At 48.9% G+C, this 17,788-nt stretch overlaps 3 protein-coding genes across 7 annotated transcripts; 2 read left to right on the forward strand and 1 right to left on the reverse strand.

The window, feature by feature from the left end:
- Positions 1 to 2: 2 nt before the first annotated feature.
- LOC118513322 (carnitine O-acetyltransferase-like) lies at positions 3 to 2,766 on the forward strand. The gene has a single exon (XM_036058930.1). It carries the CDS (start codon positions 595 to 597, stop codon positions 2,530 to 2,532), a length of 1,938 nt encoding a protein of 645 aa, XP_035914823.1. The 5' UTR covers positions 3 to 594; the 3' UTR covers positions 2,533 to 2,766.
- Positions 2,767 to 2,894: 128 nt separating this feature from the next.
- On the reverse strand, positions 2,895 to 7,975 carry LOC118513335 (ATP-dependent RNA helicase WM6). 3 transcript variants are annotated; one of them, XR_004906445.1, is made up of 7 exons: positions 7,855 to 7,975; positions 7,201 to 7,446; positions 6,574 to 6,978; positions 5,152 to 6,346; positions 4,198 to 4,329; positions 3,692 to 4,094; positions 2,895 to 3,605 (listed from the first exon to the last, which is right to left on the reverse strand). XR_004906445.1 is itself a non-coding variant. In XM_036058954.1 (7 exons), the coding sequence occupies exons 2-7, from the start codon at positions 7,397 to 7,399 to the stop codon at positions 3,592 to 3,594; spliced, it is 1,272 nt and encodes a 423-aa protein (XP_035914847.1). In that variant the 5' UTR covers positions 7,400 to 7,446; positions 7,855 to 7,968; the 3' UTR covers positions 2,895 to 3,591. The 3 variants fall into 3 exon arrangements, 2 of the variants coding, with proteins under 2 accessions (XP_035914847.1, XP_035914848.1); XM_036058954.1 differs by having other exon boundaries at positions 6,228 to 6,346; positions 7,855 to 7,968; XM_036058955.1 differs by lacking the exon at positions 7,855 to 7,975 and adding an exon at positions 7,580 to 7,675 and having other exon boundaries at positions 2,905 to 3,605; positions 6,228 to 6,346.
- A 106-nt stretch (positions 7,976 to 8,081) lies between these two features.
- Positions 8,082 to 17,341, forward strand: LOC118513319 (E3 ubiquitin-protein ligase Su(dx)-like). 3 transcript variants are annotated; one of them, XM_036058925.1, is made up of 7 exons: positions 8,082 to 8,283; positions 8,328 to 8,414; positions 10,987 to 11,200; positions 11,318 to 11,766; positions 12,135 to 14,203; positions 14,864 to 15,062; positions 15,143 to 17,341. In XM_036058925.1, exons 3-7 carry the CDS (start codon positions 11,164 to 11,166, stop codon positions 15,410 to 15,412), a joined length of 3,024 nt encoding a protein of 1,007 aa, XP_035914818.1. In that variant the 5' UTR covers positions 8,082 to 8,283; positions 8,328 to 8,414; positions 10,987 to 11,163; the 3' UTR covers positions 15,413 to 17,341. The 3 variants fall into 3 exon arrangements, with proteins under 3 accessions (XP_035914818.1, XP_035914820.1, XP_035914819.1); XM_036058927.1 differs by lacking the exons at positions 8,082 to 8,283; positions 8,328 to 8,414 and adding an exon at positions 8,471 to 8,614; XM_036058926.1 differs by lacking the exons at positions 8,082 to 8,283; positions 8,328 to 8,414 and adding an exon at positions 8,472 to 8,658.
- Positions 17,342 to 17,788: the final 447 nt, after the last annotated feature.

The following is a 17,788-nucleotide window of genomic DNA, read 5'->3' on the forward strand; positions in this document are numbered from 1 at the left end:
TTTTACCGGTAATTGAAAAAGCGACATGCGTGCGACTGCACTGCTCATTTGACAGTGCACCATCTCCCATTCGACTCGATCAATTTGCATCGCATACATCCATTGCAACAAGGCTGGCTGGCTGGCTGACAGAGCGCATAATCTTATCAGCTGTTGTATTTTGTGCTGTGATCGGCGGTGTTTTTCCTGCGGTCGGCTTCCTGCTTCGAACAAACGGCATCTCGTAAGCGAGCAGTTTACTTTCACTTTCTGGAGGCGATTTGCTTCCGCCCCAACACAATCGAGAGCTCACAAGGAACTGGTTTGATACACCCGAAACCGTAACCCGGTTCTCCACAGAGCAGCAACAGTGGAAACGATTGTGCTCATTACTTGCTCGCACTGCTTACGTGGAGCACACCACAGGTCGGTTTGTTCGCAGGTGGGGGCAAATACAAAATTTGCCCAATAATAGTGTGTTTCTTCTAAACGATCCTCGTGCGTATTCCCGTGTGTCATTAGTTTGCCCTTCCGCGGTGTACGTCCGACAGTGTAAAACCGCGGTTTTTTTTGTTGTTGTTGTTCGTAAGTCCAAAGGTCAACGGTCGCCCCCAAATGAACATGACTCGCTTGATTCAATCTCGAACCGCAGCTACACCACTCGGGAGACTGCTTACATCAGCCAGTACAACAGCAGCAGCTGGCAAAATGGTTCCCAACACTACCCACCAAACCTACGGAACATCGGCGGCAACGGCCGGACCGCTGGCACTCCAACGCCAGCCCGTACCGAAGCTCTCCGATACGATGCAGAAGCTGGTACGATCGATCGAACCGCACGTCGATACAAACACGCTGGCCGGAACCAAGCGTGCGATCGAGCAGTTTAGCGCACCGGGAGGAGTGGGCCAAAAGCTGCAAACCTTGTTGGAGCAACGTGCCGCCCAAAAGGATAGCTGGCTTGCCGACTGGTGGCTGCGCAGTGCGTACATGGAGTACAGGGATCCGGTCATTGTGTACTCTAGCCCGGGTCTTGTCTTCCCGAAGGCCAACTACGCAACGCTCGACGGGCAGCTGCAGTACGCGGCCAAAATGGTTTCGGCTGCGCTCGCCTACAAGATGCTTATCGATGGTGGAAAGATTAAGCCCGAAATGATGGGCAAGATCCCGCTGGACATGTCGCAGTACGAGAAGATCTTCGGCACTTGCCGCATTCCGGGGAGGGAACGCGATTCCGTACAGTACAACCCGCGGTCGAGGCACATTGTGGTTGCGTGCAATAACCACTACTATCGGGTGCCAGTCTTCACCTCCGCTGGCGGCCTAGCGAGCGAGGGCCAAATTTTGGTAGAATTGAAAAAGATCGCTACCAAGGAAGGTAACGCACGGGCCAGCCCCGTTGGCATCTTGACCGCCAACCACCGGGACAGCTGGGCACGAGCGTACGAAACGCTGATGGCCGATCCGACCAATCGAGCCGCTGTGGAATCGATCCAGCAGGCACTGTTTGTGCTTTCGATCGATCGCGAACTTCCCCAGAAGCCTGGAACGGATCATATCGTAACGGCAAGCGATCTGCTAATCCACGGCGGCGGTTCGAATGCGAACGGTGGTAACCGATGGTACGACAAAACGATCCAGCTGGTCGTAGCACCGAACGGTATCAACGGCCTAACGTACGAACATTCGCCAGCCGAAGGACAACCGATAGCGATAATGACGGACTTTCTGCTCGAGTACATCAACGGCGGCAAGCGTCTCAACACGGTGGATCAGGCGGAACTGCAAGAGGGTGCAGTTAAGCTGACCATTAACGTAACGCCGGCCCTACAGTCCGAAATCGAACAGGCGGCCGGATTCGTGGACAAACTGACCTCGGACATACAGATGGACTATCTGCACTTTACCGACTACGGAAAGGGGTTCATCAAGACGCAGCGCATGAGCCCGGATAGCTACATCCAGATGGCCATTCAGTACGCGTTCTATCGCCTGCATCGCACACCCGGCGCACACTACGAATCGGCCCATAACCGGATGTATCTGCACGGTCGCACCGAAACGATACGCTCCTGCTCGGTGGAGTCGATTGCTTTTGCACGCGCGATGCTCGAACCGGGCCAGGACGGACGGACCAAGCTGGAAGCTATGAAAGCTGCCATAAACGCACACAAAGCGTACGTGTCGATGGCCATCCAAGGGTACGGCGTGGATCGCCATCTGCTCGGGTTGAAGCTTACCGCGAAGGAGCATGGGCTCACGGTGCCGGAACTGTTCTCCGACCAGGGCATTCAACGGAGCGCTCATATGCGGCTTTCCACGAGCCAGGTGGCATCGCGGTACGATGCATTCATGTGCTACGGACCGCTGACGCAGGACGGTTACGGATGCTGCTACAATCCGAAGGAGGACGATATGTGGTTCGGTGTGTCGGCTTTCCGCTCCAACAAGGAAACGGATCTGGCACGGTTCCGGGTGAGCCTGCAGGAAGCGTTGCGTGAAATGTACGAAGTGTTGGTTACGTACGGCGAGAAGCCTAAAGCCAAGCTGTAAACCACCTGACCTGGCGACCCCCCTCCTCCTCACAACGCATCCAGTCTTTTCTGTTTTTCGAGCCTTTGCTGCAACAGTGGCCTATGGATGAAGGTTTTAGAAGTTGTTTTGATTAATTTTAAGTGAAAGTGTTTCTTATCCTGTTGCCTTCTGGAGAGTGTATCCTAACCAATAAAACTGACTGATTTTTCAATAAAATTCAACCGGTGATGGGTTTTCTAGTATTCTTCTAAATGCATTTTGTCTTTTTTTCTTTTGAGAAGGATGTTACTATACTATACTATCTATCCTAATCGTGTGTATGCCTGGCGCAAGCGCGATCGAGTTCTTTCATCTATGTTAAACAAAAACGTAAATCAAGATTTTGGTGGATTCTTACGCCTAGGTACGTACTAAACACTTTGTTAATATTTTTATTCTTGTTTCGGTCCAAAATTACACCAAGTTATCAAGCCTTACTAAAATAAGTAGTTTTATCAACTGCTTTCAACCTATATCCACTAGTACTATTGAACATCAATAGAATGAATGAATCGGTGAAAATCGGTCCCGACCCCGCCATACTGGGGACCAACCGGCACAACCCCCCCCCCCCCCCCCTGTTTTGTTTAGCAGCAGATGTGCAGCGTAGGGAAAGGTTTTCCTCGCCAAACATTTGAATGTACCGACGATTGGGCCCACAAACGATACTGTCACACATTAACGTGAGAAGATCGGTAAACGGAACATTAATCGTAATGTGAGGATTGAATGTAGTTTTTTGTTTGTTTGTTTGCAAAAAAAAAGGAAAGAATTGTTTGAACGCGTGTTTTAAGTTATTAAAATTCATCACTCTTACTAAAATTATGCATGTAAAGTTATTATAGTGATAGCATTTGCGGAATTGCAACAGAAATGCCAGAAATTATCGATCTAACTCGCAGCCAAGACGGCCGCGGACAGATAGTGCGCGCGCAACCATAAATTGTTCAATTATCCTTTACTTAACACGCTGCACTACTACTACACGTTGGGATTACGCACCAAACCAAGGTACGGGAGCATCTTCCGCTCGTCGCTTTATCGTCCTTCGACTGTGGGAAGAAAAGAAAAAAAGAAACAGAAAATGACCACTTGTACCGCCACTATTTTACCACTGCATAGGATCGTGCACACTTACTGTAAGAGGAGAGATCGATTTCGTCCGGCAACTCGTTAATATTCACATCGAACCGATCCTGCACATCGTTCAGTATCTTCGCATCCGCCTCGTCGGAGATGAAGGTGATGGCGAGACCCTTGGTACCGAAGCGTCCGGCACGGGCCACACGATGCAGGTAGGTGTCCGAATCTTCCGGCATGTCGTAGTTGAACACAATGTTCACACGCTCAATATCCATGCCTCGTCCGAAAAGGTTCGTCGCGACCAGGATGCGTTTCTGGAAATCCTTGAACTGCTGGTACCGCGACAGACGTTCTTCCTGCACCATGCCACGGTGGATACCGATGGCGGGGAAATTTTGCTCGGTCAGCAGCTGCGCCAGTGCCATGCAGCGTTGCACGGATTTCACGAAAATCACCACCTATAAGGAGGAAGAATATTCACAAAACGCATTCCAAACGCTGTTAGCTCGAACGAACGAACGAATCGGTGCTAGGCTAACTAAGCATTCCTTCCATTCCCACCTGATTGAACTCCAGCACATCGAGCAATTCGAACAGCTTTTTGTTTTTCTCGTTTTCCTTCAGCTTCACGTAATGCTGCTGCAGACCGTGAAGGGTTAGTTTGGTTTCATCGTCAACATACACTTCCATAGGCTATTGGACGGACAACAACGAAAAGGGGGAAAAAGGAAATTGCAAGAGTAGAGTTAGTACTTACTGGTACGTGGCGACGTGTGGATTAAACCAACGAACAACGATTAACAATTGTTCAGTTTTTTTTTACTGCCCGGTCTAACTACTACACTGACATATGGTGGCGTGGAAAAGCCGCGACGGAAGGTTGGAAAAGGCAACACACAATTACTGTGCTCGATTGAAAAAGAACCAACTTTTCGGGAGGGAAAATGGGTCACGTTTAGCGCTCCATTTCCTGTTACGATCCAGCACGAAGAATCGATCATGACTGACGAGATTGAACTTTTAATCGAGAAACCGATATCATGCAAACGAACGATTGGCGGTGTTGCGTTTAACGTGTTAAAAGTTACAAGTTCGTTTTCTTAATCCAGGCACTTCTACTAATTGGAAAAAGTCGATTGTTTGCTGTAAATTTTAGACACAGATTCAAGAACAATCCGCTACATAACATCGAGTTGGAAACGATCGCGCATCCTGACCCATTCAAAGGATTGGAAGATTCAATTCCGGTAAAGTTTGCACATATATCGTGGGGAAAGTTTGACCAAAACCAAGAGCTGCCCGGGGACGCTTGCTAGGCAAAGGGACGCTTTGTTTTCGATTTGGCTCCTTCCTTGAGGTTCACTCATTCATACGGGATGATGATTACCAAAAGGAAGATAGTTCAATAGTGTTCGCCCAGCGAAGGAAATAGCTTTGCAGCTTCTTTGCGCGCCTGAAACGATACAAACGGCTTATGGGAGGTGTTAGTTAATATCTACGATTATTGCTACATACGGCTCCTTTTCCACCAATCCGCTGGGTGCTCGGTAGAAGCGCAGCAACCAAGGAGAGAACCACATCGGGGATCAATTGGGCAGGACGACACAGGCCCGCATCATCATCGTTTCGTTCCGAACGGAATACGCTTCTCGACCACGGATTCATTGATGTTACTGTCGTTTTCTGTTTCGCATGCAACTGCTGTGTTGGCATGCCCGGTGGGGTAGCGCTGCACTGCGACGACAGTTCCAGATGGACGACGTGTTTTCAAGCATCCTGACTCTGAGCACTATGATCAAGCAACGCTTCTTACGACGTGTGTAACCGCGACCGCGCAAATGGTGTACATAACTTCTACATCACTTTAACACAGCTTGTGCGTGTTTTTGTTTGCTCGGGTTGGTTTGATTTAGAGAAAGATTAAGACTTTTGGCAGTTTATCGGGGTTGGTTTTGTTTTACGGTGGTGGTTTGGTTTTTATACACCATTGCAGTGCGGCTGGATTCGTTCGTCTCCTCTTCCGATGGACCAGTTTCAGAAGCAGCAGCTTTCCGGCATCCTCGGCAAAACGAAGAGCGTGCGCAACTTTCCTTTCCTTACCCTTTGTGCTTGCTTCTTCTCATTCGGTTGCAACTATTTTAGCCCTTCGTCCCTCCAGCAGCGGGGAAGGCAAACGAACGATGGAGAGCAGTAATGCAGAGGCCGATGCGTTTTACATCCACAAAGCACTAGAGCTTCCAAAAAAGACGTTCAGCTCAGAATATCGCGTACGAGCGCGTTGATGATACGCCCCGTCAAGTGGCCGCGATCGGCCAAAGGAGATTGCGCTGTGCGGACGCAGCGGTACGGTACCGTTTCATAAACCGCGTGTGCGACACGGAGGACAACGACGACAAGACAGCAGCAACAGCAACGGCAGCGGTAGAATCGGTTGCCAGCATCAGCGAACTTGAGCGACAACCCTTCGGCAAACTTTTCCCATCGACACAGTAACTTTCCGTTCGCTTAATATCATTACGAGTAGCAGTAGTAGTAGTAGAGGTAGATGGGGAAGTAGAAGTAGTGGTAGTAGTACTAGTGGTGGTATTTACATCTTGCATGAACTTTTTGCACACCGGCCGAATTTCTTTGCTCAGTGTGGCAGAGAACATCATCACTTGCTTTCCGTGTGGTGTGTTACGGAAAATCTCCTGGACATCGCGGCGCATATCTGCACGGGAGGGGGAAAAAACATAAAAGCAATGGTTACTACAAGCCATATATATATACTGCTGTGTAAGAAGGCTGGTGCCTTCGGTGCGCTTCTATCAGTAACTGATAAATACATCGATCACTGTCGAGAGAGACTCAGTTGTCCCTATCTACTAAATGAATATCAACTCATCATATGCGCAAGCCAAACACAACGATTACGATGTTTCGATGATAATAACTCACCTAACTGTTCGAGCATTTTGTCGCACTCGTCGAGTATGAAGTGTTTCAGGTTCTTCAGGTTCAGCTTCTTGTTGCGGATAAGCGCCAGCACGCGTCCCGGCGTACCCACGATTATGTGAGGTGTCGTCGTTTTCAGCACCTCTTCGTCCTTCTGGATCGGCAGCCCACCGAAGAATACGGCCACCTTGATGGTGGGCATGTACTTACAAAATCGCTCATACTCCTTGCTTATCTGGAAAGCGAGCTCGCGCGTGTGGCACATTACCAGCACGTACGGCACGTTTTCGGTCGGTTCCAACTGCTGCAGCGTGGCTAGCACAAATACAGCCGTCTTTCCCATACCGGACTTGGCCTGGCACAAAATGTCCATACCAAGCACAGCCTGCGGAATACACTCGTGTTGCACTGCAAGCAAAAAAGAATGCATGCGATCGGTTAGTTAGGGAAAACTATGCGTTACCAAAGGGCTTTTTGGTTACGAAAACAGCAGCAATTCTTTCTTCAGATTATATACAAATCAATCATTCTTTTTAATCAGATGTCCCTATCTACTAAAATGGTGTGGTTTTCATCATGTGAAAGAATGCCTGCGTGGAAAATCGAACAAGACGGCCGAACGTTACTCACCTTCAGACGGATGCTCGAAACCACAGTCGACGATGGCGCGCAGAATTTCAGGCTTCAGCAAAAAATCACGGAAGCCGGAGCTGTGAATCGATACGTAAGTACCCTTCACATCCTTTTTCGGCTGTTCCGTGGTCTCTGCCACCACCTGCTCGGTCTGGTCCTCTTCCTCATAATCTAAAAGATCCTCGTTATCGGCCATGGCTTACGGGAGCTTGGTGTGTGTGTGTGTGAACTCGTGAGAAAGGGCTAGAGTAAACGAAAAGCCAAAGAATAAGAATCATCAGTATCCGGCAGTGCCAATAGAGAACCGAGTCAAAGGGCGTTAGGATGCACATATCAAAAAGGAAGTTGTGGAGGATTCGTAATTTAAATGAATCACCATCAATTATTCACTAACGCTACAGAGAAAAACGACTTGAATTTCACGCATAGTGAAGCTCGCGATTGATGCCGCCCGGTGGCGTTAGTTTCCGCCATTTTGAAACGCGTGTGAATTGGTCTCTTCACTGGGCGGATGAGTTTCTATCAGTTTTTTCGTACGCAATACCTTCCACCATAGACAAAACCCATGCTTATCGCCTCTATTAATCACTAAACTTTAACTATACGATAACTTTTACAACTAATTCAATAAATTAATCACTTTTTTCTTACCTTAAAGAAGAGGCAACGCGCGGATACACGCTCCGTGACCAGGCAGGAAGTAAATGAGTGAGAAAAAAGCGGCAATAGAAAGAGACGCACTCGCAGCTGTCAATCTTCGGCAATTGTCGGAAGAAATAATTCCGAGCATTCGACTCGGTACCCCGTAAACGGTCGCTCGCAAGTTGCCAAGATGGATGTTTTTGACATTCTGCGAATTGATTCATGTTGGTGCAATCTTTATTAATCCTTAGCTTTCATTGAAGAAAAAACGGAGCCCACAAATGAAGAAAGCATTCGCGTCGGAACATTTGTGAACGGAAGGTTGACTGTGTGCTTGTGTGAAAAGCGCAAACAGCACAGCTCGGCTGCAACGGTGGAGCAACATCCAGTCGATCCAGTCGAAATTCCAGTGATTCACCGTGAAAACAAGTGACATAGGTTCAGGAAAACTCTGCACTGTGCTGGTACACGTTCCCTAATAGTGCATGCCCCAGTAGAGCAACTCGGGAGGCATCATGTGAAATCAGCTTGCCCTGTTCCCCGAAAGGTTGTACGCATCAAAACAACGGGTGAGAACGGGTGCTCGATGTTGTAGTTTTGCATAGGAATAGATGTTATTCGTTGCACCTAGCACTATCGCCCGTGTGCCACTGTGGTCGGGTGGTTGTTACCGTGTGCAAAAGTTGTGTGCAGCAAAAAATGCAAAATAATTGGTTGTCTTTCTGAAACGTTCAGGGGCTTTCCGGAAGGGGACACAGGCCCTGAGCTGGTAAATTAGCTGTTTTCCTCACTCATATGAACATCAATTTGCGTGTATGTATGGCTGCATGAAGCAGTAGTTGGTAGTGTGTAATATTTATCAGAGTAAATACTGTGAAGTATGTGTTCATGTTGTTCACATTGCGTAGGGAAGATGAAATAATGCCTTCCTAAAACGTAAGCATCCGTACAGCTGATAATTGCGCTCAGTGGTGAAAATGATAGTGTGATAATGAAATCGTAAAAAAGTCATCCTCCATCCAACGAATGTGTTTGTGTGCGTGTGTATGCGTATACGTATTACGAAAACGGCTATCAAAATATTTGCACGATAATACATTCCCGGGGATGATTCAACCAATCCCCACCAAACACCGTCGCTGCTAGGTGTTGATAACTTGTGCGGAAAGAGTTTTTTGCTTGTTGTCGGTGGTTTAGGCAAGGTAGTGGGGCAAGGAAGTGCTAGAGAAAGTCTGCTGGCATGCCCAGACACAACACACTGCCCGAGTGTCACACAGTGTCGGGCTTATGTAAGCTAGCCACTCTGGATCCCAGTAGGTAGCATGATTTATCGCAGAAAAGTACACCTCTGAAGTGCCTCGATCGAATGCTGCTACTGCTATTCTGGTTAGCAACCGCTATAGCAACAGTCGTACAGATAAATGCCGTCATGGCATAACTAATTGTGAGACAGACCGTGTGTACAGACGTAGCAGATGTGCCTGCTCGCACACGGCACTAGAATGGTTAGCGTTGATTGACAATCTTCCCTGCCAAAAACTACCAACGGTGGTACGGATGCTCCCGCCAACCCGCACTCACACGGGAGGATTGTTAAACCACTTAAGGCACACATTCCGGCCAGCGGTCAGGTCAGCAAACGAAATAGCGAGACAGCGAAACATGAAATCGAAACTCGCGAAACAATTATGATTGTGCGGCCTATCCGAATTTCGGACGTACACCGTGCAGTTGATTAACAATAGAGGCCGCCGGACATTTCCCAAGCGACGGTGTTCATTGTATGATTCTTCTTTGTTTGTTTGTAGGGTGGACCATAGCCAGAGAAAGCCAACGCAGTAGACGGCTGCCGTGTGGGTTGGTGGAATGTACACATTTTCGTTCGGCAGAACAAACGGTGAAAGTGAGCCACCACCAAAATTCAGCACCAAATTCACATAATTGGCGTTCGGGCAGTTTTCCAACGAGCCCAAAACCCAAAACACAAACACGCGCACCCGCATTCATTTACTTCGGTCAGGTTAAACGATAAGAGAAATCATCGGTGGAAAATGAATTTCCAATTCTACTAAAAGTCGGCAAGTTTCTTTCCGATGTTTCTTTTTTTTGTCTTCCTTCAACATCCTCATGCCGCGGACTGTTTCGACCAATAATACGCGAAAGATGTACAGACAAATGTGCACAAGATAAAATTCGTTATCACACCCCCAGTACAAGGCCTGAAGACGGGCAGTGCGAAAACAATAAGCTGCTGCAAACGGCAACGGCACACAGCTCCCTCTTCTTACTGATAACGCTATGGGAGGGGGCGAGTGCGATATCAACTCCCGGGGTTTTGTGCCGGGCTGTTCGCCTTGTTCGGTTGGGACGTCGTTAGTCGTCCGTGATCGTGTTTGGAACTTGCCTGTCGTGTGCATCCATAGTGGAGATAATCGTCGGAAAACGGCAAGGTTTTAAATGCGCGATTTGTGTCAGTAAATATGCTTATTTCATAAAATAAGCAAGTGTACTGCATGAGGGTTTGCAGTGCCGTACTGATCTGCGGCTTATCAGAACGATTGATTGCATCACATAAAGTGGTGTAGGAATGTTTACTATTTACCGCACACTTGCCGAAAGATTTATGCGTAAGACATGAAGATAAGTTGTGCGGGAGACGATTATCGTTCACGGTTCTTTGCTTCTTTAGTTGATTGTACAAACTTGCAATCATGTATGTAGATATCAAGACTTAAGGGCACTGCATGCTGCTATAAATTTTAGTGCAAGTCAACAGAACTATAAATATTACAGAAAAAATAAGCTAACAACGTTCTTCATTTGTATGCAGCAAGGTAATGAAAACAATCCTCCCGATTCGTCCTGGGAATTATACTGTAACGCAATCCATCGAAAGGGAAATTTCTTACCAAGATTCCACCACACAAAGGCCAAACATAGGGCACATCATCTAGCTCGGAAACCACGTTTACCCATTTGATCAAAGAAACAGGAAGGAAGTGGCAGAAAACACGTGGATTGCGTGTGCGTGTGGTGCAAACACGCAAACCAGCGCCTGCCCTCTTGCGCCGGTTCCGGACTGCGGGTGGTTGTCGCCAGGATTTTTGTTTCTAATTTTCTCTTTCCGTTCGTTCGTTGCAGAACCTACCACCTACCAGCCCATATAAACGAGGCCCGACGGAGGCACGACGAAGGTCTGTCGTTTGTGGCGACACCAGGACGAGATTGAGGGGGAGGGTGTTCGGTCGGTCGTCGGTCGGTGAGCGGCCGTATCCTTCTTCAAGCGAAGCGTACCATTAAATCAACACGGCCGGGCAGATGGACGACGCCACCATCCATCAGCTGAATGTGATAAGTATGTCCTAGCTGCTGGATCGATTTTTTGATTATATGTGATTCGAGAAGCGATTTATTCATTAACGTTTGCTTTTCTTTTTTATTTATCCCTTCGCCGTCGTTTCCTGCCTGCCAGTCGAGTTCGCCATACTCCGGACCAATGGGTTTCTGAAGCCCAACCCGTACATCGTGTTCTCGGTCGATGGAAAAACTGCCCGCAAGACAGATATCATCAGAAACACGAGCATACCGACATGGAACGAGCGGTTCACGAGTATCGTGTCGGCTGGATCGGTCCTGCACTTCCGCGCCTTCGACCATTCGAGCTTCCGCAAAGACTCGCTGCTCGGCCAGAAGACGGTCGAGCTGGCGGGCATTTTGCGCCACTACAACGGGGTGCTCGAAATGCTCGAACTCAACATTGATCTGATGAGCGATGGGACGGGTTCGTCGAAAACAAGCGAACCCGAAAAGATGGGTGAGCTGGTGGTCGTGCTCGACGGGTTGAAGATCGATATGCGCAATTTGGGTGCGGCGCCCAGCGGAGGAAGCGGTGCCAGTGGAAGCCGGGTCAATGGAGACGGGGTAAGTAGCAGAATCGGCTGTGGGATTTTACAACGAGCTGCGTAATAATATCCTACCATATGTGTGTGTGTGTAAGACATGCAATCGATGTCTTAAATAATTTATCCCGAACAAACCGTTCCATCGGCTGGATTTGTTAGTTTTTCTTAAATCTCTGCATACCACACACATATGCAAAAGAAGCGTTAGTGCGTTCAGGTGTCTTGGTTTACTGTATCGATTTTCTTGCGCTTGCGGGTGGTATTTTATTGATTTATAGTTTTTCCTAACCGCGTGTGTCTTTCGTCCTTTTCTTTTCACGCGACCTTGTCATCATTGCCACCCGTTACAATGGGCAATGCTTCTCACGAACCTCGATCGCATCGCAGGAATCGCTCTCGTTTTGGCCAATCGATAAGGGTCAGAACGGAGAACTGCTGCAACGGACGCCACCGGACATACGAAACTGTGGCGTTAGGGCGCGGATGCGCTTACGTGGTACCGGCACCAACGCCGCAGAACAGCTGCTGCGGACTTCTACAGCTACACCTGGCAGTGGTGTCGAGGGTGCCGTGTTTCAAGCGTATGGTCCGTCATTATCATCACCATCATCATCGTCGTCCTCGGGCACCGCGCACCAGGCGCAACATTCGGCCGCTTCCCACGCGAGCCAAGGCAACAGCGGCACGAATAGTAACAGTAACACCACGTCGTCCGCTGATTGTGTGTCGTCGTTTAATCAGTTCAGTATAGCGGATGGATCGTACGGAATGGGTAACGGTGTGATGACGGCCGGATCTTCCCCGAACGGTGGAACCGCATCGCTGCCCGCTGGAGGAGGAGCATCCACTTCGACGGGCGCTATCCGAAGGAGCGGCATTAACTGGGATCAGCCGAATGTGTCCCCCGTGGCCGCATCCTCGATGAGCTCACACACACGGCTGGCACCGGTTTATTCCAACTCATCGCAAGAAGGGCTTATCAACGGTGTCCCGGGTGCGGGGGGCCACACGAGCACGGCCCTGATCCCGGCTGCCGGCGGAAGTCCGGGCGGTGTGAATGGCTCTTCCGGCATCCCAATGCCGATGGGCGGCAGTCTTACCGATCAGCAACTCATTCTGCAGCACCAGCAGCAGCAGCAGCAGCAGCAGCAAAATCCCATAGACGATGAACCCCTGCCGGCCGGTTGGGAGATGCGTGTGGATAAGTTTGGCCGGCGATATTACGTCGATCACAACACTCGCTCGACGTACTGGGAGAAACCGCAACCGCTGCCGGCCGGCTGGGAGCAGCGGCGAGATCCGCGCGGCCGTGTGTACTACGTCGATCATAACACGCGCACCACCACCTGGCAGCGCCCGAACAGCGAGCGGCTGATGCACTTCCAGCACTGGCAAGGCCAACGGCAGCACATCATCTCGCAGGGCAATCAGCGGTTCCTCTATCCCCAGCACGCCCAACAATCAAACTCCACCTCGGCAGCACACGAGGAGGACGATGGGCTGGGACCGCTGCCGGACGGATGGGAGAAGCGCGTCCAGCCGGACAATCGGGTGTACTTTGTGAACCACAAAAATCGCACCACCCAGTGGGAGGATCCGCGGACGCAGGGCCAGGAGGTGAGCATGCTGGCCGAAGGACCCCTCCCACCCGGCTGGGAGATCCGCTACACCGCCAACGGTGAGCGGTTCTTCGTCGATCACAACAACCGTAAGACGACGTTCGAAGATCCACGGCCGGGCGCACCGAAGGGTGCGAAGGGTGTGTACGGCGTGCCGAAAGCGTACGAGCGTTCGTTCCGCTGGAAGCTCAGCCAGTTCCGGTACCTGTGCCAGAGCAATGCGCTCGCGTCGCACATCAAAATTACGCTCACGCGGCAAACGCTGTTTGAGGATTCGTACCACCAGATCATGCGGCTGCCCGCCTACGAGCTGCGGCGCCGGCTGTACATCATCTTCCGCGGCGAGGAAGGTCTCGACTATGGCGGTGTGTCGCGGGAGTGGTTTTTCCTGCTGTCGCACGAAGTGCTCAACCCGATGTACTGCTTGTTCGAGTACGCGAACAAAAACAACTACAGCCTGCAGATCAATCCGGCCAGCTACGTGAACCCGGACCATCTGCAGTACTTCAAGTTTATCGGCCGCTTTATCGCGATGGCCCTGTACCATGGGCGGTTCATCTATTCCGGCTTCACCATGCCGTTCTACAAGCGCATGCTGAACAAGAAGCTAACGACCAAAGACATCGAATCGATCGATCCAGAGTTTTACAACTCGCTGATTTGGGTGCGGGACAACAACATCGACGAGTGTGGGTTGGAGCTGTGGTTTAGCGTGGACTTCGAGGTGCTTGGCCAGATCATTCACCACGAGCTGAAGGAGAACGGTGATAAGGAGCGGGTGACGGAGGAGAACAAGGAGGAGTACATCTCGCTCATGACCGAGTGGCGAATGACGAGGTGAGCAATACTTACAATGCAATCGAGGTCTCCAAACGTTTCTGTGCAAGGGGCATCGCACCGAAGCTTAGATCATAGTTGGTGTTAAAAGGATTGGGGAAGGGAGATGCCGTGAAGTAAACCAGTTCCGAGAGCTTCTAGTCTAGTGAAAACCGCATGCCATACTCTTAGGGATAGCCCTTTGGAACCATCAAGGGGGTATGTACCTGGGAGTTGGCCACCCAAGGCTCATTAAAAACATTAATTCATTGGTTAGAGGTAGCCCTATGTAACATACGCTTACCAGAGGCTCGAGCAAGGATACCATAGGACGAATCATTCGGCCTCTTCAGGCCTTAGCGCCGTGGAAGAAGAAGTAGATATGTAGTCACACGGTTGATATCGTCTAAAACTTCACCTACCATGCTTAGGAGGAAAATATGTAGCCGGATTTTTATGTTTTTTAATAATTCCGGAGGGTGCTGATCATGCCCTCACGAGAGTAGCATCGAATGGTCCAGTCAGAGTCCGTAAAGTCCACATGGAAAGGCCGAGGAATGTGCAAAAGTATATCTGACTATGATATAAATTAAAATAAGTTATGTTATAAGGGTTCAAGTGGACCGCAGTTTAAACCCACTACCTCCATTCAATTGGTTTACTTAAATCTTCCTTTCCCAGGGGTATTGAAGAACAGACGAAAACGTTCCTGGACGGGTTCAACGAGGTGGTACCGCTCGAATGGCTAAAATACTTTGACGAGCGTGAGCTGGAGCTGATGCTGTGCGGCATGCAAGAGATCGATGTAGACGATTGGCAACGGAACTCCATCTACCGGCACTACAACCGCAACAGCAAGCAGGTCGTTTGGTTCTGGCAGGTAGGTCAACACATGGTGGAAAGCGTTTGTGTCTTTTGCATAAACAACACACTCACCACACATTTGTCTTCACTCGGCAGTTTGTCCGCGAGACGGACAACGAGAAGCGGGCCCGGCTGTTGCAGTTCGTTACCGGTACGTGCCGTGTGCCGGTCGGTGGGTTTGCGGAGCTGATGGGATCGAACGGGCCGCAGCGCTTCTGCATCGAGAAGGTCGGCAAGGACACGTGGCTGCCACGGTCGCACACATGTTTCAATCGGTTAGATCTACCACCGTACAAGAGCTACGATCAGCTGGTGGAGAAGCTTAACTATGCGATCGAGGAGACTGAAGGTTTCGGGCAGGAGTAGGCAAGCATGGTAAAGGGGGGGGACGAAAGCAAAAGAAGAACGTAAAACAATTGTGATCATTTTATGGGGATATATAGCTGGGGGAGGCCGTAGGAAATGTGGGTCGTGGGGGGGGGGGGCGGTAGGGGGGATGGGATGATGTTAGGTTGATACACAATGGAAGTATTTTATAAAGCAAAGTGTGCGTGTGCGTGTGCATATGTGTGTATCTATGAATGTATATGATTATGAGTTGCGCTGTGTTCTCGCTGAAGCCCGAGAACCTTGTGTTAAGGGATTTTAGCAATCGTTGCCCTCTGGCGAGATGCGCTTCTAACCGAGAGCGGTAGTGCTTTTGTTGATCCACAAAACAGGATACGCAGGCTGGCCAGATGATGATGCCGACGTGGTTTGTTCTTCTTCTTTTTTTCGATCCACGACGACGACGCAGTTCGTTTAGTTGGCGGAAGCTTCACGTGTACATATATTGATAGAGGAACGAAAGCAATATTTTCTACGCGCACCTATTTCCCGCAGCAATGCACAAACGAAAGTATTCAACGGCTATTTGTCATTTCATGCTGCGAGCTGTTGCGGTAGTGAGTAACAAACCTGAAGCAAATAATTTATTGCGCAGCGTTGATTCAACGTCCCATTTGATTGACCACAAAAATGAGCATTTTTTTTATGAGCTGTGCATGTTGCATTGGTCACGTTGGTCAAACATTATTTTCCCATTTGCTCCATCCTAACACGTGTGACAATATAAGCAAATCTGGCGGACTGCTGGCAGCAAAAACATGTGGGGCCACTGGGTGAAAAGCTGTTTTATTTTCGTTGCCGTAGCGTTCTCGTAAGGGAACAACAATATCAAGCTGCATCCCCCGCTGCAATTCAATAATTGACGGCTATTTTGCAATTGTGTGGAGCAAATTGTAAAAGTACCGAACCCTAACCCTAACATAAGCGGAAAGCATCCTGCAGCAAAACAAAAAACCAATTCCTTACTGATCCTGCCCTGGTGGAGGAGTGTATCAGTGAATAGTGAAATATTCAAATATAACACATCCCGTAGTATTGTATTGTAAAAAAAAGAGCGATAGACAAACGGTCCAAGCCGAGCAAAACAAAAAAAGAAGAAGGAAAGATTATAAATTGTTTTAAACAATGACGATAAAGAAATAATAAATATAAATGTATATCTAACACACACCAACACACACACACACATTGGTTTAAGTATATCGTGGATTACGATTAGTACACAAACGGGGATATAACATAACTAACTAATGAATGAATGAAGGAAGCATGGTAGCATATTATATGAGAAGTGTACAGAACAATACGAGGGATAGGGACGTAATTCACAGAGAGTAAATAATTAGAACAAACCAGTGTGGGATTAGATAAATATCAGATGGGATTAGAGATGTGTGATTGTCCTCCAAATCGTTCCAAGGCGTTCGTTCGCCATCGGGCGTGATTGGGTAAATTTTGCTAACAGAAACATAAATCGATTTTTGTTACAAAGACAAACAACACCCCTGAACGGTCGTTATCGCGCGGCAGCGCCTGGTATTGGTTTGTTGGATGGTGCTAATGATTGATATGAGTATGATTGACTTTATAACTAAACAAAACTATTTGTACACCGATTGTTTTGCAAGCAAACTCTGTTTAGGGGGGAGGGGTAGAATCGGGGCGCCTTTTGTTACTGTTGTGTAAAACAAATCGGCTATACAGTGGTGTACAGGGAGAGATAAAAACAAAAAACCGAATGAATGCCAATCAACGCGAAAAACGCTCTATGTTGCGCGGGAAACCCCACAAAATTATCATAAACTGTACCCGTGTAGCAATTGCTGTGTCGTCGGGGGTAAGGTATAGTTTGGTTCGAGCGTGGCAGGCAAAGAAGAGTGCGAAATAAAGACATCATGCCTAAATGGACGCCGTGGAAATGGAGTTGCTGCTGTTCTTGAAAGAAGTTCTTTGTGTTGTAATTTGTGAAAAAGAGGGAACATGTAATGTGTGGAACTCATTGGTAACAGTAGCCGAACATTGATCGTTGCGAGGTCATTAACAGACCTAATTCAGATGGCCCAGTACTCACATACGCCTCTGAGACATGGACTCTGTCCAAGACTGACGAAGCTCTCTTAGCTGCGTTCGAGAGGAGGATGCTGGGAAGGATGTTTGGCCCCGTATGTGTGGAAGGACAAGGGAGCTGTCCGATGATCTCACCTTCGTGCAGCGAATTAGAATCGCAAGTCTCCGGTGGGCTGGTCACGTCATGAGAATGACACCGGACGACCCAGCCTGAAAAGTCCTTTTAGGCCTTCCACACGGACAGAGGAAGCGTGGTAGGCCCAAATGGAGATGGCGTTGATGCGTCCG

Source organism: Anopheles stephensi, chromosome 3, assembly GCF_013141755.1.
Source record: "Anopheles stephensi strain Indian chromosome 3, UCI_ANSTEP_V1.0, whole genome shotgun sequence".
Classification (NCBI taxonomy): domain Eukaryota; kingdom Metazoa; phylum Arthropoda; class Insecta; order Diptera; family Culicidae; genus Anopheles; species Anopheles stephensi.